The sequence below is a fragment of the Aulostomus chinensis genome, chromosome 21 (assembly GCF_037954235.1).
Source record: "Aulostomus chinensis isolate RoL2024-O1b breed Wild chromosome 21, RoL_Achi_v1.0, whole genome shotgun sequence".
NCBI lineage: Eukaryota > Metazoa > Chordata > Actinopteri > Syngnathiformes > Aulostomidae > Aulostomus > Aulostomus chinensis.
The window spans coordinates 24,752,572-24,774,513 of NC_141340.1; the positions used below are offsets into that span (position 1 = coordinate 24,752,572).

Sequence of the window (21,942 nt, forward strand, 5' to 3'; positions counted from 1 at the left end):
GAAATGAACGCTGTCATCAGTTTCTCCCGCCTCCTTGCTGCTCAGACACCTCAGCCAGGATCCTGTGAGGGCTCAGTCCTGGTTCCTCAGTCCAGGATCCTCAGGCCTGGTGCTTCAGTCCTGGTTCCTCAGTCCTGGTGCTTCAGTCCTGGTTCCTCAGTCCTGGTTCCTCAGTCACCTGAGGAGCAAAGCTCCCTTCACCAATATGAAGAGGAAGAATTCCGAAATCTGAGAAGCTCCTGGTGTTCCAGTGCCGGGTCAGGAAGGTCGAAGTTCTCTTTGTCAGTCATTTTGTTTTATTTCAGTTAAGTTTCATTCAAGTCGAGCTCGTTCCAGCGTAAACCTGCTGGGGTACAACAACGCAGAAACGTAAAGCAACACAAAGAGATCATAACTGAAGACCAACAATCAGAAATAGAGAGAGAGATGAAAAAAAAAACAGCAACCACATGAAAACCTTCCCAAAACAAAGTTCCTTTTTCAGGCCTCTGGGTTTCTAAGTCCATTGATGGTGGTGCTGTACTGATGAAGTTCCTGTAAGAAAACTAAAGTTTGGTTTGCTGTCAGACCATTTCCTCTGAGGAACATGAAATGTAGCTGACAGAAAAGAAGTTGTACAAAGAAGATGAAGTCCTTTTGACTTGCTTGTCTTCAAAATAAAGACAAATCTCCTTTTCTTGCAGATGTAAAGACAGCCCTGTTTTCCGTTGAATGAAATTCTCCACGTTGGACTGCGATGTTCGACTCCACAAGGATCACGTGAAAACCTGCAACACGGAACAGATGTGGTGGGAGGTGCTTCCGGTTTGGCCCCACGGAGCTCCCGTAGCCGCCATGCTCATCCTCGGGGGCGTCGTCGGTGTCTTACTGTCGTTGTTTTGTTTGTTTGTCCTCCGGTTGTTGGTCGTCGTGAGGAATGGAGCCGCTTACAAACCCGGACTCCAGGGTCGCATCGCTGTCCTTGTCGTTGCAGGATCAGGTAACGTTAACGATGATGACGTAGCTCGTAGCCAGGCCAGGTCCGTAGAACTGAAGGGGCCAGTAGAGTCCTACACAGAACCTGAGACCGAATATACAGCTCGAGGTCCAACAGAACCACTGTTCGCTGTACCGCCAGCCTGCCTCCTCGCTGCTATGCGAACCGGCTCACGCTCAGCGGGACCCCCCGGTAGCTAGCCGGGACCCCCCGGTAGCTAGCCGGGACCCCCGGTAGCTAGCCGGGACTCGCCGGTAGCTAGCCGGGACCCCCGGTAGCTAGCCGGGACCCCCGGTAGCTAGCCGGGACTCGCCGGTAGCTAGCCGGGACCCCCGGTAGCTAGCCGGGACTCGCCGGTAGCTAGCCGGGACCCCCGGTAGCTAGCCGGCTACACCTGCCGACCGCACTGCGCAGGTGCCAGTTTCGAGGTTAGGGTTGTCTGTTTACATTGATGGACTGCCATTAAAAGCCCTGTTTAATCGTTGACAGATTAATAGATTAGCAGTCACGCAATAATTTCGATGGGTAGTTACGGTGACCTATGCAGAGGAAGCTAAAGGTGCCAAACCTGCTCCAGTTCAACTACTTCAACTCTTCTCCCATAAATACCCACAGTAAGCAGGAGTCAGAGTAGTCGTCACTAGAAACCAGTTCAGTAGATCAGGTAGATCCGTCCTCTGGTTGCTGATTCTCCAGCAGTTCAACCACAAGAGCACCAGAGAGGCTCAGGTTCCTCACACTGTTGGACTTCAGGTTCAGGTCCAGATCCAGGTCAGGGTTGTGACTGGCAGCAACTAAAACACCCATGAGAAACATTATGGTATCTGTAAGAGAAGCTGAGGAACCTGTGACTGAAATAATACATCAGCATCATCTGTGTGCTTCAGTAACTGTGTGTGTGTGTGTGTGTGTGTGTGTGTGTGTGTGTGTGTGTTTTCAGGCGGCCACACTACGGAGATCCTGCGGCTGCTGGCGAGCCTCTCTGCTGCCTATACGCCACGACACTACATCATCGCTGACACCGACAAGATGAGCGAGGAGAAGATCTACAAGTTTGAAAGCTCCAAACAGCACTCGGGCTCGGACTCCCAGCAGGTACACTCAGTTAGTGACTCTTCCAGAAGGGGAGCTGGTGGTCTTCATTCCTGCCAGCAGGGGGCAGCACCTCTACTCCATCCATCTACTAGATTTTAGGCCCATTTAGAGTACAATTACACACTTGAGAGCTTTTCAGTTGCATTGTAAGACAAACACCTTCATCTGTGCTCTGAACTCTTGAGTGACAGCTTGGAGCACCACTGACCTGAGAGGACCCCAACAGACCATCAAAGTCCTTCCCCTGACCTGAGTCAGTGCCCCTCCGCCCACACACACACACACACACACACACACACCTGATCGATGGGGATTACTATCCTTTCGCTCTGTTCATGTATTCATTAGTTTACAACAGCTGCGGGGAAACCAAGCAACAAGGAGAAAAGCCTCACGATGCAATTTTGAAGAAAGAGGAGGGTCTCTCTCTCTCTCTGGAGAGAGTGTTCCTGCTCGGCCGGGACCACACCCCCCTCCAGGGTTCGTGTGGTTTCTGTGTCAACAAATCAACCTGATCAGTAACAAAGTGACTCTGCTGTGTTTGTGTTTCTAGTTCACCATCTATCGGATCCCACGGAGCCGGGAGGTGCACCAGTCCTGGAGCTCTTCAGTGCTCAGCACTCTGAATGCCACCTGCTACTCCCTCCCCCTGGTCTTCAGACTCAGACCGGACCTGGTGAGACATCAGCAGCTCTCTTGTTGCTCTTTACTCTATTTGAGACAGGACAGTGAGTAGTCCTTGTTCTGAATAGAAAGGTGTGCACCAGTTTAGCTTGAAGCTAATTTCCATCTGAAGTCTGCACCATCGAGACAGATGTTGCTCCACCCACCGTCACATGCCACACCATAGAGACAGATGTTGCTCCACCCACCGTCACATGCCACACCATAGAGACAGATGTTGCTCCACCCGCCGTCACATGCCACACCATAGAGACAGATGTTGCTCCACCCGCGTCACATGCAACACCATAGAGACAGATGCTGCTCCACCCGCCGTCACATGCCACACCATAGAGACAGATGTATGCTCCACCTGCCGTCACATGCCACACCATAGAGACAGATGTATGCTCCACCCGCTGTCACATGCCACACCATAGAGACAGATGTTGCTCCACCCGCCGTCACATGCCACACCATAGAGACAGATGTTGCTCCACCCGCCATCACATGCCACACCATAGAGACAGATGTATGCTCCACCCGCTGTCACATGCCACACCATAGAGACAGATGTTGCTCCACCCGCCGTCACATGCCACACCATAGAGACAGATGTATGCTCCACCTGCCGTCACATGCCACACCATAGAGACAGATGTATGCTCCACCCGCCGTCACATGCCACACCATAGAGACAGATGTTGCTCCACCCGCCGTCACATGCCACACCATAGAGACAGATGTTGCTCCACCCGCCATCACATGCCACACCATAGAGACAGATGTATGCTCCACCCGCTGTCACATGCCACACCATAGAGACAGATGTATGCTCCACCCGCCGTCACATGCCACACCATAGAGACAGATGTTGCTCCACCCGCTGTCACATGCCACACCATAGAGACAGATGTTGCTCCACCCGCTGTCACATGCCACACCATAGAGACAGATGTTGCTCCACCCGCCGTCACATGCCACACCATAGAGACAGATGTTGCTCCACCCGCCGTCACATGCCACACCATAGAGACAGATGCTGCTCCACCCGCCGTCACATTCCACAGAAAAATACAGCATTTAACATAAACACCTAATAAATGATACAGTAGGAAAACATTGTACAGAATCTGACAAAATCAAGTCATCCTGTTTAGAAAAGAAGAAAGCCTTTCTAATGTGAAGTACATTGTTTTGGCATCTAATTATAAAGTACAAGTACACAGGAGGGTCGTACCTTCAACTACACACTCCTCCTAACGTCACTGCAGCACGCACAATGATGTTCTCCTGAGAGAGGTAGTAGTACTATCAGTACCACAGTTGCACAGGCCAAATGCAATCAAAACTATACTACATATGGATCAGTTTCCAAACACATAGAGTACTCACAGTTAGTTAGCATACATGTATAGTACTCACAGTTACAGCTACCATACACCTACAGTACACAGTTGTCATACACAAAGAGAACACACAGTTATAATGCACGTATAGTACTCACAGTTATACAGTTACGATACAGATATGGTAAATGGTAAATGGACTCAATTTTATAGAGCGCTTTTCTACCTTAGCAGCACTCCAAGCTCTTTACAGTGTCGTCTCATTCACACTCACACTCACACACTGATGGTGGAGCTGCCATGCAAGGCACCAACCTGCTCATCAGGAGCAATCATGGGTTCAGTATCTTGCTCAAGGACACTTGGACATGGTCACCGGGGTCGAGGATCGAACCAGCGACCCTTCGGTTGCTAGACGGCCACTCTACCCCTGAGCCATGCCGCCCACAACACTTACAGTTATCATACAAATATATTACTTACTTACACAGTTATCATACCTGTATGAATCTCAGTTACTTAGTTATCATACATTTATAATACTCAGTTGCAGTTATCATACACGTATAGTACTCACAGTTACAGTTACCATACATGTATAACAAGCAGGTATGCAGTTACACCAGTGTAATACTCAGGTACACAGTTATACTGGTGTAATACTCAGATACACAGTTATACTGGTGTAATAATCAGTTATACTGGTGTAATACTCATGTAGGCAATTATATACTCAGTTATACTGGTGTAATACTCAGGTACGCAGTTATACTGGTGGAATATAGTTATGCTGGTGTAATACTCTGTTACACTGGTGTAATACGCTATTATACTGGCGTAATACTCAGGTACTCAGTTATACTGATATAATACTCAGTTATACTGCTGTAATAAGCAGTTACGCTAGTGTAATACGTACTTTTACTGGTGTAATACGCAGTTATTGTGGTGTAATACTCGGTTGTACCGGTGTAATACACGGTTGTACTTGTGTAATACTCGGTTGTACCGCTGTAATACTCGGTTGTACCGCTGTACTACTCGGTTGTACCGCTGTACTACTCGGTTGTACCGCTGTAATACTCGGTTGTACCTCTGTAATACTCGGTTGTACCTCTGTAATACTCGATTGTACTGTAATACTCGGTTGTACTGTAATACTCGGTTGTACCGCTGTAATACTCGGTTGTACTGTAATACTCGGTTGTACCGCTGTAATACTCGGTTGTACCGCTGTAATTCACGGTTGTACCGCTGTAATACTCGGTTGTACCGCTGTAATACTCGGTTGTACCGCTGTAATACTCGGTTGTACTGTAATACTCGGTTGTACCGCTGTAATACTCGGTTGTACCTCTGTAATACTCGATTGTACTGTAATACTCGGTTGTACTGTAATACTCGGTTGTACCGCTGTAATACTCGGTTGTACTGTAATACTCGGTTGTACCGCTGTAATACTCGGTTGTACCGCTGTAATACTCGGTTGTACTGTAATACTCGGTTGTACCGCTGTAATACTCGGTTGTACTGTAATACTCGGTTGTACCGCTGTAATACTCGGTTGTACTGTAATACTCGGTTGTACCGCTGTTTACTCCCAGTCCACACCACCCTGTCAGGATGCTAACAGGACTGGTCGCCCAAAGCCATGTTTATTCACACCTCCACCTCAGGTGCTGCTGGTTGCCCTGCCTGATCCATGGTAGCTAAGATAGCTGATTCTGACAGGGTGAAGTCAGTTTTGCGTTCTTCAGTCTTACACGTAGAAGCGAGATTCTGTCTGGTAGGAGAACCGGGATGTCAGTCAGGACACGAGCATCATGCTGGATGGGGGAAGCCTCCCCAGGACAGCTGGAGTGGTTGCTGGAGTGTGGAGCTCCTGGCTGTACGAACACCCGGAGCCACAGTTGTGTCTCGTATCAGTTGAGCGTTGAGCTTCCTCTCAGCATGCGAGGCAGGAAGTGAGAGGCTCAAGCAGGGATAACGGAGAGATTCTATCTCCTTCACCTTCAACTGGACCCACAACATCCTCCACTGCTGACATCACTGGAGGAGACGCGTCCAAATATAGAGGTTCTCACCACGTTCTACCACCCGTTTCCCTGACAGCCCCCTCCCCCCAAAAAATAAGGGTAATTAGGTCAAGGCTTCACCCTCAGACGGATGGGAAATGTCCTTAAACAACACTCAGTAGCCGCGCCAGTGCAGACGAGGGGCTGCGTACTACAGTACCGCCAAGTGAATCTCTGACTCACAACCACAAACGCTGGCGTAGCTTCTGTCAGCGGCGCACCAGCAGCCTCTATCACTCCTGAAGATGTACACTCACACACGCGACACTGTTGCCATGGTGACAGTCACTCAAGGCCAGGTCTGAGCTTCCATCCTGTCTGCTGAAAGTGTCAGGAAACCATCCTATTATACTACACGGTGTATTTAGCTTCAGCGCTTATATTAAAAAAACCTTCCACCTCCTGGAATTTCCCCCTTTTTTTGCCTTTAAAAATTGAATCATTTTCCCAAAATATTTGGCTTTTTTGACAAAATCTTAGAAAAAAAATCTCTTCAATGTCAAAGTGAGAACACAATCTACAAAATAATGTCATTAAATAAAAAATCTGCAATGTAAAACGTGATTGCATGATTATTCTGACGTGAAGAAGCGTGTCCTGCTGCTCCAGCGTGGCTGAGACCTCTCCCCCTCAGGGCTGCGATGGAGGCCCAACCCCACAGCCATCTATTTTATATCAGTTGACATCACTTTGTATGCATCTGCAGTGTTTCCCTTCGCTTTGTCGCTTCGGCAGGGGGAGGTTGCCGGAATGTGCATGGTCCACCGTTGCAGTAGTTGGAGGACCCCCTTCCCAAAGGACCATAATTACAGAGAATTTGGGTCTAAATAAACAGTCAAGGCTGATTTGTCCTGACATGTTTCTTTATCCAACAAGCGAACTGTTTAATAGAACTCAATATACAGATACCTTTTTTAAATAATGAGCAGTTCGTTGTTTGTGACTGCGTGTCTCTGTGGGAGGGCTGGAACATGTGTTTTTATTTGTCTCGACATTAATCGGGGGGTGATGAGCAAGCGCTGTTGTTCAGGGCTGGGAGGGACACCGTCGTTCAAGCTAGCACCCGCCGAAGAGTGAGCGGCGCCCGCGTCACCACGGATTGTCCTAAAAAATGCTGATATTTTCATTTGGGATGCCGGACGTTCGGGGACACTTGGGTGCTCCATGACCACAAACGTGAGGGATGACAAGCCGGTTGACGACACCAACCTGTGGCGGTGTCCCTCCTAGAGCGGACCACAACACCTCGGTTTGACGTCAGTGGGCGTTGCCTTTGAACCACGAATGTTTAGGGGCTCGACACGTCAGCGCGTGGGTGTGTCTGTTGTGAGAGCGGAGCGAGCGGAGACCCCCGCTCGTCTCAGAAGAAATGCATTTTTCATGAAAGCAATGAAACGATGGCGATACATTGGTCTTAAATTGTGCACATTAGATGTTATAAGCCGTTTAGATAAGAATTCCAATTATAATATATGTAGATATATTAATCTACTACTTCAATTTCTGGAGAGGGATCCTGCTGGCAGGGCGGGGGGGTCCATGGGGGGGCGGGGTGCCCTCCAAATACCCTATAGGGGAAACACTGATCTGCTTTTCTTTTTTTTCTTTTTTTTAAGTATATTTTTATTCAAGAAAGTACAAAGTAAGATGCATCTAAATACAATATCTTGAAGTAGATTTTTTTCTTTTTAACAGACAAAACCCACCCACCCATATACTGCTGCACAAACAAACAAACATAAGCGTAGATAGCAAAGTTACAGAAATGAAAACCATCATAAATTAAATAACCAAAGAGGAAATCAATAATAATAATAATGATAATAGTAATAGTAATAATATAATAATATAATAATAATAATATAAAAAATTAATGACAGCCAATGAGGGCATTCCAGGTTCAAGTACATGTCAATGATGAGGCAAGATCAGATATATATCTCAGGGCTCCATAGGTTCATGGAAGGGTCTTGAGATCTTTCAAGTACTCAATCAGAGGGTCCCACATCTTGTGAAATGGTTTCGTTGAACCTCTAGTAAAGTATTTCATTTTCTCTCATTTCAAGAAAAACATTAATTCAGCGAGCCAGACAGACACTTTGGGTGGTTCAGGAGATTTCCAATGTAAGACTGTATTTCTACGGGCTATCAGAGATGCAAAGGCAAAAGCGTTCATCTTGTTAATGGGTAGCATGTGCTCATCAACCAACACTCCAAAGATGGCCATATCTGCAGACGGTTTGATTTCAGTGTTAAAAGCATCATTTAGTCTTTTACAGATAGATGACCAACATTTTGTTAACTGAGGGCAGTTCCAAAACATATGGGTCATATTTGCTGGAGCAGAATTGCGGCGCTCACACCTGTCATCAATATCGTCGTAAATTCTTGAAAGTTTAGATTTTGTATAGTAAACTCTATGAAAGACTTTGAATTGTATCAGGCTAAGCCGCGCACAGGATGATGTTCCGTTAATTCTTTTCTGAGCACGTTCCCAGAAGTATTCAGGAATTTCATAGCCAAGTTGGTCAGACCATGCAGTTGTAAGCCCATCTAATGATGTTTCCTAGAGGAGGTAATTATATTTGCGATGTTTGCGATATGCCTCCCAAAATACATAGGGTTACGCAAAATCTTTTCAAGTCCTGAGTCTGCTGGAAAAGCAGGAAACGTTGAACTCTGTTTTTGAATAAAATGACGGACCTGAAAGTATCTGAATAGGTCAGATTTTTGTAAGTGAAATTTGGCAGAGAGGTCAGTGAAATTGGCAAAAATACCATCTATATAGAAGCGATCACATGTATTCAGACCGTTCCTCCCCCGTAGAGTGAAGGTGTGGTCTATTCTGGCAGCAGGGAAAAGGTGATTATTACAAATAGGGCTGTATATAGAAAAATCTTTTAGTTTGAAATGTTGTCTGAATTGTGTCCATATCTTAAGAGTAGAAGATACCACAGGGTTAGAAGTGAATTTAGAGGGTGAAAGTGGTAATCCAGCAGTGACCAAAGCAGGAAGTGAGGTAGAGGTGCAGGAGTTTGTCTCAATCTTACACCAATCCAGCTGAGGACTCTGGTACCAATATATGATTTTTTGAACATTAGATGCCCAATAGTAGTTTCTCATATTAGGTAGTGCCAGGCCACCCTTATCCCTCGGCCTTTCTAAAAACTCTCTGCGGATTCTAACATTTTTATTTTCCCAAAGAAGAGAGGAGATTAATTTATTTAAAGATTGGAAAAAAGATTTAGACAAAAATATTGGGAGATACTGAAACAGGTACAGAAAACGGGGTAAGACATTCATTTTTATACAACTAACTCTACCTGGAAGAGATAAATAAAGACCAGACCATCTTTTAAAATCAGCTTCTAATTTAAGCAAGAGGGGTTTGAGGTTCTTTTCATAGAGATCAGAGAAAGCACGGGTGATGTGTATGCCTAAATTTTTAAAACCGGACTTTGATATATGGAAAGGGAATGCATTGGCTGGTAACTGAAGGGCCAAATTATAAATGGGAAAACATTCACTCTTGGACAAGTTTAATTTGTAACCAGAGAAACGCCCGAAGTCATTAAGGATACTGACAACAGTAGGAATGCATGATAGTGGGTCAGAAATATACAAAAGTAAGTCGTCAGCATATAAAGAGATTTTATGTTCAGTTTCAAACCTGTGGATACCAAAGATATTGGGGGTTGTCCTAAATTTAATTGACAAAGGTTCAATAGCTAACGCAAATAGAAGTGGGCTAAGAGGGCAGCCCACTGATCTGCTTTTCTTCATTTTTGTGAAGAACGCCATATTTTGTTGAGCATGATTTGATTTTTATGAGCAATAAGAGGGCATGAATACGCTTTCCTGGTGCTGTACATTACAGAAGTGATGAGTTCAGATGAAACTGAGGGAGTAAAGAGTGAAACTGGAAGCACAAAGCAGCCGTGACATTTCGTAAAGGCAGACATGACAGGATGATGTCATCAAGCCAGCACACAGACGTTGGTTCAACTTGATCCTAATGTCTTCTGATTAAAGGTCGTCACATCTTTACTTTTGTCTCTCTGCTTGTACTGGATGTTTGTGAGCAAAGTTTCTAATTTATTAAAAAGGCTTCAGTCTGCCCCGGAGTTGTTAACTCGTCCTGCCAGGAAACAGAGACCGGAGCTCAGGAGGAAACAAAACCTCCTGGCATGGCCCACGGGCCAGGGGTAGGTCCATGAGCCAGGTGACAGCCCAAGGGTCAGTCCACGTGCTAAATGACAGTCCAGGGGTCAGTCCACAAGCCAAGTGACACTTCCATTGGTCAGTCCATGAGCCAAGTGACACTTCCATTGGTCAGTCCATGAGCCAAGTGACACTTCCATTGGTCTGTCCATGAGCCAGGTGACAGGCCAGGGGTCAGTCCATGAGCCAGGTGACAGCCCAAGGGTCAGTCCATGAGCCAGGTGACAGCCCAAGGGTCAGTCCATGAGCCAGGTGACAGCCCAAGGGTCAGTCCATGAGCCAGGTGACAGCCCAAGGGTCAGTCCATGAGCCAGGTGACAGCCCAAGGGTCAGTCCATGAGCCAGGTGACAGCCCAAGGGTCAGTCCATGAGCCAAGTGACAGTCTAGGGGTCAGTCCATGAGCCAGGAGACAGCCCAGGGGTCAGTCCACGAGCCAAGTGACACTTCCATTGGTCAGTCCACGAGCCAGGTGACAGGCCAGGGGTCAGTCCATGAGCCAGGTGACAGCCCAAGGGTCAGTCCATGAGCCAGGTGACAGCCCAAGGGTCAGTCCACAAGCTAAATGACAGCCCAAGGGTCGGTCCATGAGCCAAGTGACAGTCTAGGGGTCAGTCCATGAGCCAGGAGACAGCCCAGAGGTCGGTCCACGAGCCAGGTGACAACCCAGGGGTTGGTCCACAGGCAAGATGACAGTCCTCAGGCCAGGAGATGGTCCGCTCTGCTGTCAGCCCCATCCAGCACCCCGGCAGCCCGAAGGGCTTTTTGTTGGTCAAAATCCGGTTGAGTCCAGTCCCACCCACCACTGAGGATGAAAGCCAGATGTTAGTGGGTCCAGTTTAGCCCAGTATGAGGGACGTGAATGATGAAGGGAATCACTCCAACAACTTCCCCTCCCACGTCAGCATCAGCCCACCTCATTCGCCGGTACCAGTCGGACTTCAACATGAAACCAGAGTTGCTGGTTCTCTGCTACGTCTGGGTTGGATCTGACACAACAGAACTCCTGTGTTCTGCGTCTTAATGGAGAAGTAAAAACCTTTGTTCTTATCACTTGAGATGAAGAACAGACTCTGGTCTGTGCTGACAGCAGATGAAAGTGGCGCGAGCACATTCCAGACCTGTGAGCTGTCACTCTGGATGTCAGCAGGCCGTCCAGTAGAACCTTCTGGTTCTAGGTGACTGGTTGGAAACAAAGCGGGGGCCTCGTTGCCAGGGCATTCATGCCAGGAATGTTGCAGTCCGGCCGATGACTGAACACCGGTCACCAGAGAGCGGTTCTGATGCCGCCACGACCGCTGCAAACACCAGCGAGCAGCAAAGCTTCACCAGTCCAGCTCCTGCTGCTCCCGTGTCTGTCAGTATTATCAGGTATCAGTGGACTGCAGTCACAATGCAGTCAGTCACTATTTGTCCTTCTCATCCAGGACAGAGGAGGTGCAAAGGTCACTGTGACCAAAGCGCAGATTAGATCAGAGGTCACACAGCTGGTTGACGGAATCAAGTGACCGTCGTAGGGCTTGAAACTGAAAGGTCAGAGGTCGGCTTCTCTCTGACAGTGTCAGTTAGGTGATGTGACTACAGCAGCGGACGAGCTTCTAGAGTTTGTTTTCATTCACATCCGTTGTGTTTGTCATGAACATGCCCGCATCCAGAACCCTCCCAGAACCCCTGGTCCGGGCAGCGGTCCAGCCGGGTCAGGAAGGTTCTCTTTGTGGATGGAGATCAGGTGCCGGAGGCTCGAAGACCCGCAGTGATTGATTTGACTGTGACAAAGAAATTCTCTCGTGACAGAATGTGTGTTTTCTGGGTGGAAATGACATCATAGTGTCCGCCAGTGAGGTTTCTGCAGAAGGACTTGTCGTTCTCGGTTCTGTGCCTCTGAAGGACGCGCAGTCAGAGAGGCTGCTGCTCCGTCGCACAATGACCCATTTAATTTGGCCAGTGTGACGAGAGTCTTCCAGGTCGCTCTGTGAGAGCAGCTGAGGCTTGGTGACGACGGGTCACTCAGTCCTGATGATTCCTCCAGACTCAGCTGCTTGGTCTGGTTTCCTGTAAACCCCAAGCTCCCTGGACCTCCAGGCTGCTCCCTGCTCCTGGCCCCTCCCCCGCTGGACCACTTCCACTGCTGCCACTCAGTTTCTGCTCACGTCACTGTTTTAACTCGGCAGACTGAGTGGTTTTCGTCATACCACTACTTCTCTCTGCTTTCGATTCGTCTCCGTGACATGTGGTACGAGTCTGAAGCTGTTCAACTCCCAGGATCTCATTTCCTGTCCTGCAGGTCAGCAGCTCCAACCTTGTTGGCCTTTGACCTCTTGAAATGAAAGATTAAGCCAAGAGATGCTTTGCTTCACCGATTGTTTTAGTTGAGATCGATTCAGTGTTGATTTGTCCTGCTTTTTTTTATAATCATCTACAATTATTAATAGTCAGAGTAACGCAAGGAGCGGCTGTTTCTGCATTTGTAGCACGAGCTGTTGGAGTAGCTTTGCTCAAGGTCAGAGGTCAAAGATCAAGAGCCTTTACTGTCACTGTGTAGCGGACAGACAAGTTGGAGTGCAACTCCCTTTGGTGCAGTTTTTCAAATGACAAGAGCAACAGTTACTGAACATGTATACAAGGTTCTGGGCAGCAGAGACACGGTAAATAGAAACGCTGAAGAAGGGAAACTTCACTTGACTCGTAGCCAGAGAGATGCTTTCAGTGAGCAAACGTAGCTTCCTGATTTCCCGGAGAGCCGAGCAGCAGCCGCTCCGATGGTCAGGGTCTCCTGCTGGGTCCATAGGTCCGCCATGTAAACTCCCACCTAAAATGAATCTATGTCCATGAACACGGCTGCCACACGCGTGACATTTTCTCTCTTTAATAAACTACCTTTGGCTGACGCTAACAGAGTCGAGGAGGAGCTGACGGCGCTGCCATCGTCCTCTCAGCTCCTCCGCTCCTGAGAGACCCCCTCAGGGATCTGCTGTGACACCAGCACACCCGGCTGGGCCTTGATCTCCCTCCTACTCTGGCTTCATGTGCCTCACATTTGTGTTTGCTCCTCTTGAGTCAAACTTGCTGTGCTCCACCTCTGCACGTTGGTGATGTCATCAAGAGACGCGCCTCCTCCAGGTTGAAGCATTGGAACTGTGATTATTGAAGTTTTACATTTGTGATCAGATTTCACACCCAAAAGAAGATCTCTCCAGGCGGAGTGAGCGGAGACCTGCCTCCTGTCCTCGCTGTGGCTCTCAGTCCTGGTGTCCTGCTGAGCCTGAACTCTGCCTTCTGCTGTTTGTGAAAAAAACATGATGTGTCACTTCCTGGAAATGTGCTGAACCTCCACCCCCCCCCCCCCCGTGTGTTGTTTCAGGTGCTGTGTAATGGCCCAGGGACCTGCGTTCCCCTTTGCATAGCAGGACTGCTGCTTGGAATTCTGGGGATGAAGAAGGTCTTGCTAGTTTACATAGAAAGTATCTGCCGTGTGGAGACGCTGTCGCTGACGGGGAAGATCCTCTACCACCTCTCGGATTATTTCTTCGTGCAGTGGTCCAGCCTCAGGGACAGATACCCCAAGTCCATTTTCCTTGGGAGGATCGTGTAACCACACAAATGTGTTGGAACCTTTCTGAATAAATGCTCCTCTTTATTGTTCAGATGTGCTTGTATGTTTTGACATCCGACATTTCTGAGGGTGTGACGTGATCCCAAAGATCAGCTGCTTCCTGCGTCTGCCTCCTCCTCCTCCTATCTACGCTGGGATGGCTTCAGTGCAGCGAACCGCGAGCTCTGCTACGGACTGATAAACGCCTTCGTGTGGCTAGTTAGCATTTTGGGTGTAGTGGCAGTGTGTGTGTGTGGGGGGGGGGGGGGTCACAGACACAAGGACCTCAGCTGAGATACCTAGCGTCAACTCAACGGTTTTGTTGAGGTCCAACTGTAGGTCTAGGGCAGAGATCCAAGTTGCACGTCAGGGTCAGGGTATGCAACCACCAGGTACCTCAGCTGCAGTCAGGACAAGGCGCCATGACCACACCCCTGACGCCAGCGGCACCGAGCAGGTTTTGGTCTCAGAGCGCTGGACATGTATGACAAGTACAACCAAGTCTGGTCTCAAGTAGTCGTCTTGGAGGAACAAATCCAGATTTGTCATCATTTCCTTATAAGGAAACAGAAAGAAGGACATGAAGTAAATGGAGATGAGAGGAGCTGGAGGTCTGGAGCAGAGGTCAGAGGTCAGGAGTCTGGAGCTCGATGCTCACTGTCATGATGATCGGATTAACGATGGTTGAGCCTGACTTTAGTGTTCATCCAGTTTGTGTGCTAAAGACCGTGGATTCATCCAGAAGGAGAAGTGAGACGTCTGTGAGCGCCGCAGCCTCGCATGCCTGCAGCATGACATCACGGCGTTTCACAGAGAAATCCCAACGGAGGGATGACAAGTCCTCTGTGAGGAGAGGTGAAGAACTTCCGCTCGGCTCCACGAGAACTGCAGATTCAGACAGAGGGGAGCTTTCTGTGACTCCAGTCTTTCTCCTGACAGGACGTGTGTGTCTGTGTGTCCGCAGCAGCTGCGAGTGCAAGTCTTAGGCGCATTTGTTTGCTTGTATCAAATCCCCATCCCAGGAAACTTCTGTCTCGGGGTTAGGAGGATGAGATGCTGCCTCAGTCCTGCGGGTGAGACCTTCATGTGTGACCAGTTGTGGAACGTCTCAGATTTAACGTCCCCAGCTCCGGTGTGGCATTAGTCCTCACTTAACATGTTCTCAGTAGTTTTACATCTCAAGGTCAAATCAGTTTGACTTTGGAACCAAAAACACATTCTGTTTTAGGGTCTGTTCCAGGAAGGAGGTCCTCTGTCGGGTGGACGCTCGATTCACAGAGGGGAAAGAACCTGAAAACCCCTTTGAACGCGGAAAGTTGAGGAACCTGTGAGGAGGATCCCCATTCACCAGGTCAGCAGCCACAATAGAGAACCATTTGACGACAAACCCTTGTGACGCAGGTGGATGGATCAGGACGTTGAGCCCCGAGCCGGACGACCTCCACTCCCCCAGGAGACTCAGCTGACTGAAGACTGATGTCATCATCACTGAACAGAAGAGTGAAAAATCACTAGGTGCCATGTGTCCACGAGTGATAGCAGGGTCACGGGGTCAGAACCCTCCACCCTCTGCATGTTCTCGCAGGTCTGTGTGGGTCTCTGGGATGCTCTGGTTTCCTCCCACCGCCGTCACGTATGAAAGTGCGTGTCAGGAACGTGGCAGCTCACACACGCACGGATGCATGCAGAAGATGCGTGACGGTAGAGTTTTCAGTCGGTGCTGTTTTGTGTCGTCAGGCAGCGCTGATGGCAACCGAGGAACCCAGGGAAGCGTTCGCATTCTCTGAATGCTGATGAAGGGACGCCGACCCCATCCAGCGTGACAGATAAGAGATTCCTCTCAGGTTCTGCCTCCAACTGTGATGACATCACTGTCAGCAAGCGTTTCATCTCGTGACCTCGTCACGAAGGCCTGATGCCCCCAGCAACACCTCCTCTGATTTGATCAGAGATTAACAACTGGATGAACATCAGGAGCAACTTCCTCTCCAGTGGCTTGTGGAACTTTTCCCACTGTAGTCAGGTTAGGACCCCAAGCTCAGACATATTTGACGGGAATTTTATGTGAAAGACCAACACAATGGTGGAGTGCAAAGAAAATCATACGTGATTTTAATATTTTCTTCAAATTGATAAACTGAAAAGTGCAGCGTGCAAAAGTATTCGGCCTCCTTCCGTCTAAGTGCAGCCAACTGCCTCCAGGAGTTGCCCGATGGTTGCTGGGTCATCAAATGAAGCCCTGAGGACCAAATGGAGTCCAGCTGTGTCTGATCTGATCTCAGTACAAATCCAGCTGTGCTGCGACGCTGCAGAGGTGAGTGAAGAGACACTGGGGAGCAAACAGCATCATGAAGTCCAAGGAACGCGCCAGACAGGTCAGGGATGAAGTTGAGGAGGTTTGAAGCAGTTTGGGCTATAAAAAGATTTCCCAGGCTTTGAACGTGAGGCCGAGCACAGCACACCTGCAAGGAGCTGCTCTGATGAGACCAGAGGGACGGTTCGGTGTGAATGCAGGAAACCACCACTGCACATCACTCACTCACTCACTCACTCACTCAGCCTCACTCACTCACTCACTCACTCACTCAGCCTCACTCACTCACTCACTCACTCACTCAGCCTCACTCACTCACTCACTCACTCACTCAGCCTCACTCACTCACTCACACTCACTCACTCACTCACTCACTCAGCCTCACTCACTCACCCTCAGTCCCTCGCCCTCACTCACTCACTCACTCACTCACTCACTCACTCACTCACTCACTCAGCCTCACTCGCCCTCACTCACTCACTCGCCCTCACTCACTCACTCACTCACTCACTCAGCCTCACTCACTCACCCTCAGTCCCTCGCCCTCACTCACTCACTCAGCCTCACTCACTCACTCAGCCTCACTCACTCACCCTCAGTCCCTCGCCCTCACTCACTCACTCACTCACTCACTCAGCCTCACTCACTCACCCTCAGTCCCTCGCCCTCACTCACTCACTCAGCCTCACTCACTCACCCTCAGTCCCTCACCCTCACTCACTCACTCAGCCTCACTCACTCACTCGCCCTCACTCACTCACTCACTCACTCAGCCTCACTCACTCACTCGCCCTCACTCACTCACTCACTCAGCCTCACTCACTCACTCGCCCTCACTCACTCACTCACTCACTCAGCCTCACTCACTCACTCACTCGCCCTCACTCACTCACTCACTCACTCACTCAGCCTCACTCACTCACTCGCCCTCACTCACTCACTCACTCAGCCTCACTCACTCACTCGCCCTCACTCACTCACTCACTCACTCAGCCTCACTCACTCACCCTCAGTCCCTCAGCCTCACTCACACTCACTCACACTCACTCACTCACTCACTCACTCAGCCTCACTCACTCACTCACTCACTCACTCACTCGCCCTCACTCACTCACTCACTCACTCAGCCTCACTCACTCACTCGCCCTCACTCACTCACTCACTCAGCCTCACTCACTCACTCGCCCTCACTCACTCACTCACTCACTCAGCCTCACTCACTCACCCTCAGTCCCTCAGCCTCACTCACACTCACTCACACTCACTCACTCACTCAGCCTCACTCACTCACTCACTCACCCTCACTCACTCACTCACTCACTTGCCCGCCCTCACTCACTCACTCACTCACTCACTCGCTCGCCCTCACTCACTCACTCACTCACTGGCCCTCACTCACACTCACTCACCCTCACTCACTCGCCCTCTCTCACCCTCACTCACTCACCCACCCTTACTCACTTGCCCTCACTCACTCACTCACCCTCACTCCCTCACCCTCACTCACTCACTCACTCACCCTAACAGACTCACCCTCACTCACTCACTCACCCTCACTCACTCACTCACTCACCCTCACTCACTCGCCCTAACAGACTCACCCTCACTCACTCACTCACCCTCACTCACTCACCCTCACTCACCCTCACTCACTCGCCCTAACAGACTCACCCTCACTCACTCACTCACCCTCACTCACTCACCCTCACTCACTCGCCCTCTCTCACCCTCACTCACTCACCCACCCTTACTCACTTGCCCTCACTCACTCACTCACCCTCACTCACTCACTCACCCTCACTCACTCGCCCTAACAGACTCACCCTCACTCACTCACTCCCTCACCCTCACTCACTCACTCACTCACTCTCCCTCACTCACTCACTCGCTGGGCTTCAGCGGACAGTGAGACTACAAACATGGCGTCCTGGCCGGGAGCGCCGGGCTTCAGCGAACAGTGTTGGGTGGTGCAGGGTTTGTTGATGCGGGACTGAAGCTGACTGGGAGTTCATGGATGCTCCTCCCCTTTCCTCTTCACACCTCTTTGCATGTTTGTTTACTTGGAAATCTTTTGGTGAAATATTGTTTGTTTACGGCGGCTCAAATTTTGGTTTTATTTTTTGATGTTGTTTCAAAATCAGATGCAGACAAGCAGCTGGAAGCCGTCCTACGCTGAAACCATGTCATGCACCTGCTGTGGCGTGACGGTGCTGCAGGACAAACTCACCCACGCGCCAAGAGGATGTCAGACCTCCCTAGAGAAGGACGCTTTTAGCGCAGGCTTGTATTTGCTTCATCACACTCCTGCGAGCTGGTGAGCCCCGCCCCCCAGTCCCAGGTATCTACACGCCGATTCACCGAGACAGGAAGTCGTATTCAAGATGTCTGCCAGAACGTTTTGACCAGGCAGAAAGGAGATTGATGCTCCGTCTGCTTCTGTCAGAGGAGTTCACGACTTGATCTGTCGTTGAAGCCGAAGCAGCGGTGACGTGAGTTTGAGACGTCTTCTTTACGGCGTGGCACCTCCAGGTCAGCTGATCGGCCGCTTCAGTCCGAACGACGCAGCCTCAAGGATCCTACGAGTGAGCTGAACAGACTTGAGCTGCAATTGTGATTCGTCAAAATGACCTTGAAGGACGTGTCACTTCTGGATCAGAACCTTCTGCGGCTGGTTTGAGAGCGGCTCCTGGTCCAGCGTGTCAGGAGAAGCTGCCGAGGTCTCCATCAGGCCTGGGCCGGCTGCTCCCCACGGCGAGGAGCAGACTCCGCCCTGAGCAGCCGGGCTGCTGACCCGTCGAGCCGTGCGAGGAAACGCCTCGGCTCTGGTGTCATTGTGATACATTGTGTTTTTCTTTCTTTGTGCTGCGTTTCCTGTTCCTGGACGGGGCCCTGGAGGGGGGCTCAGAGAAGATCGCCAGAGCAAAGAGGAAGAGGAGGAGGACGAAGGAAGAGAAGGAGTCACAGTTGCTGCTATTTTAGGAAGCAGAACGCAGGAGGGACCCGGGTGAAGCAGGTCCAGAATCCCTCCAACAGGGTCAAGAGCAGGCGCGTCTGAGACCCGACTCAGAGAGAGGCTGCGCCTGTGACTCGGGTACTGAGTGAGAGGCCGGCCCAGTCCTGGACCGCATGAGTGTGTTCATATGTTGACCTTTTACCTCAGGCCGCCATGCGCCGACCCCAGCTGGCTGACCTGTGACTCCAAACCAGGCCACCAGGCCGTAGCAGGGCCGTGCCAGAGCGAGGAACAGCAAGTCCACTTTCTTGTGGGGGTATGCAGATGTCACGGTGGCTTGGACAGCGGCGTGGTGAAGGTCTGGTTGGGGTTAGGCCCCCAAAGCAGTCCTTAAACAACGACTTGGCAACCACCGCTGAAAATATAGCGGCGTCCGATAAATTTGCCATCAACACCGAGCAAAATGGTGTCCGGGGTCTATTTGTCCAGCGTGAGTCTCCCGAGCCACCACGCCTTCACCTCCATCCATGACTTTTCTATCAATTAATTGATGTCGTGTGACCTCCTGCTTTCCTGTGGTCATAACTACTACGGCCACTAGGTGGCGGTCGTGTTTTGCGTCAGCGTTGTTGGCCGCATTTTGCGGTCCTGCGACGGAAACGTTAATGGGGGAGGAGTCAAGGTGCTCCCCTCTCTTTGGATCAGCTGGGTGTGGCCGGCCGCGACCGACCAGCTGCCTTTCGCATCTGCTGACGTTCATGAGACGTGGCTCATTCCTCCAGACCTCGCGCCTGCTCCTCTTCCACTGTGGTTATGACGTCGTGGCTCCTGTTGCCTGCGCCGCCATCTTCTGGCAGTGTGGTGTGTTTCATTTGCTCGGAACCAGCTGATGGAAACACAACTGCACCGCGTCACAGAGCGGATCATCAACATCCGGTCAGACCTGAGATGGCGCCCCTCAAGACCTGAGTGAAGTAAGAGACCAGGCGCGCGTGCCCTGCTGGAAAAACATTCCCAGACGTGTATGATGACGTCAGGATGACGCCAGAAATCTGCTTGAGAGGCCATGGAAGTGTTGAATCGGTCCATTGACTGGGATTTGTAGTTTCTGAGTGATTCTTTGTGTTTCATCGACCTGCTGCTGGAAGCCTACGGCCCCCCCCCCCACGCCCCCCGGCCCCCCCCCCCCCCAACGCCCCCCTCCTCCACATCGGGATCATCAGGAGCGCTGCTGCCTGCAGAACAGACGAGCAGCCAGGGGCGGGACCTCACGCGCTCCAGCTGCTCCGATTGGCTCCCCCGGCCACGTCAATCATCTGACCACTTTCTTTTTACGAAGTGAGTTTGTCCCCGGGAGAAGTGTCCGTACTCTCAGCGAGGAGCGTCGCGGATCGTCCATCTCTCTGTCCCGGGTGTTTGCGGGCCTGAAGAAGCCCCCCCTCCCATCAGTGACCTCGCGCCCCGCAAGCTGCGGATCTTCACGCACCAACCAGAGGAAATGGCTCATTTTAATAAAGGACCAGCCTACGGACTGTCGGCCGAGGTCCGCAGCAAAGTAAGTCCTCGGTTGCAGCTCGCGCCGCTAAACCTGGCACCTCGTGCGAACTTGGTGGAAGTTAACGAAAGTGTCTAGACCGGGGGCCGGGGCCGGGGCCGGGGCCGGGGCCGGGGCCGGGGCCGGGGCCGGGGGCAAGAGTTGGTGCTCCCGCGCGGTGAAGAAGGACGAGCGAGTTGCGGCGGAGAGCTGGAGGCTCCCGGAGGAGGCGCGTCCTTTGTTCAGGGGCCGCGGAGCCCGGAGGAGCCCGGGTCTGATGAGCTCCTGCTCCTCTGTCGGTGGTCGATTCGAGGAGCAGTCTGTGCGCGCGCGTGTGTGTACGTGCCCGCGCGTGTGAGTGTGTGCTTATGTGCGCGCGCGTGTGTGTGTAAAGGGAGGGTCGGGCCCCTGGGCGCCTGCCTGGTGTTGGTCCTCACTCAGGCCTGCAGCAGTGCTGGAGCTCATCTTCAATTCTGGGCTCTGAGGGCGAATGCTGACGGTAGGAGTGTGATGATGACGTCACCAGGAGCGGCTCATTCACAGTTTCACTACTAGTCTGTCCCCACCAGCAGATCCTCTGGCACCAGAGCCTCCTTCTCAGGGCCAGGATCCTGATGACTCCTGCTACACCTGGTTGCTCCCTGTTGGGTCACATGACCACACAACCTGGGTCTGTCTTCCAGCAACGAGTAACACCGCTTGAAGATTTCTAACTGGTTACCATGGTAACTCATTGTCCCTCGAGGCAGCTCTGGGGCCAGTTGGGAGCAGAGCCTGAGTTGGAAACAGTTCTTCCTGCTTCCACAGACAAAGAACTGGCCCCTGGTGGAAAAAAACTGCTCCCAGGCTGGCACCAGCTCTCCACTGGATGGGGGGTGGGGGGGTATGAGACCCACCAAAACATAATGACGGAACACCGTAAACAGGCTGAGCAGCAGAAGCACCAGACGTGCCGGATTCGTCTCAGGACACCAGCAACAGGGACACCAGTGGAGGAGTAGAAGTGTAGTCGCCACTGTAGGCCAGTTCACAAGTTGAACCAATGATGAAGCAGCTAAAGAGCCTGCGTGTGTGTGTGTGTGTGTGTGTGTGTGTGTGTGTAAGAGTCAGTCCAGCCTCCCACCTCGAGTTTCTGTTTGTAGTAATAAGTCACCAGTGTGGTGCTGGTGTGT

At 50.7% G+C, this 21,942-nt stretch overlaps 1 protein-coding gene across 3 annotated transcripts in view; it reads left to right on the forward strand.

Annotated features, from left to right (window-relative positions):
* Window positions 1-758: 758 nt before the first annotated feature.
* Window positions 759-21,942, forward strand: part of cnn3a (calponin 3, acidic a) — a 39,561-nt gene continuing 18,377 nt past the window's right edge. Inside the window, exons 1-4 of one of the 3 annotated variants that reach the window (XM_086191626.1) lie at window positions 759-979; window positions 1,917-2,071; window positions 2,625-2,747; window positions 13,739-14,021. In XM_086191626.1, coding sequence (XP_086047752.1) covers window positions 784-979; window positions 1,917-2,071; window positions 2,625-2,747; window positions 13,739-13,969 — 705 coding nt within the window. In that variant the 5' untranslated portion in view covers window positions 759-783 and the 3' untranslated portion in view covers window positions 13,970-14,021. Of the gene's footprint in view, window positions 980-1,916; window positions 2,072-2,624; window positions 2,748-13,738; window positions 14,022-20,550; window positions 20,792-21,942 lie in introns of those variants that run through there. The other 2 variants (XM_086191622.1, XM_086191625.1) reach the window with 2 other exon arrangements.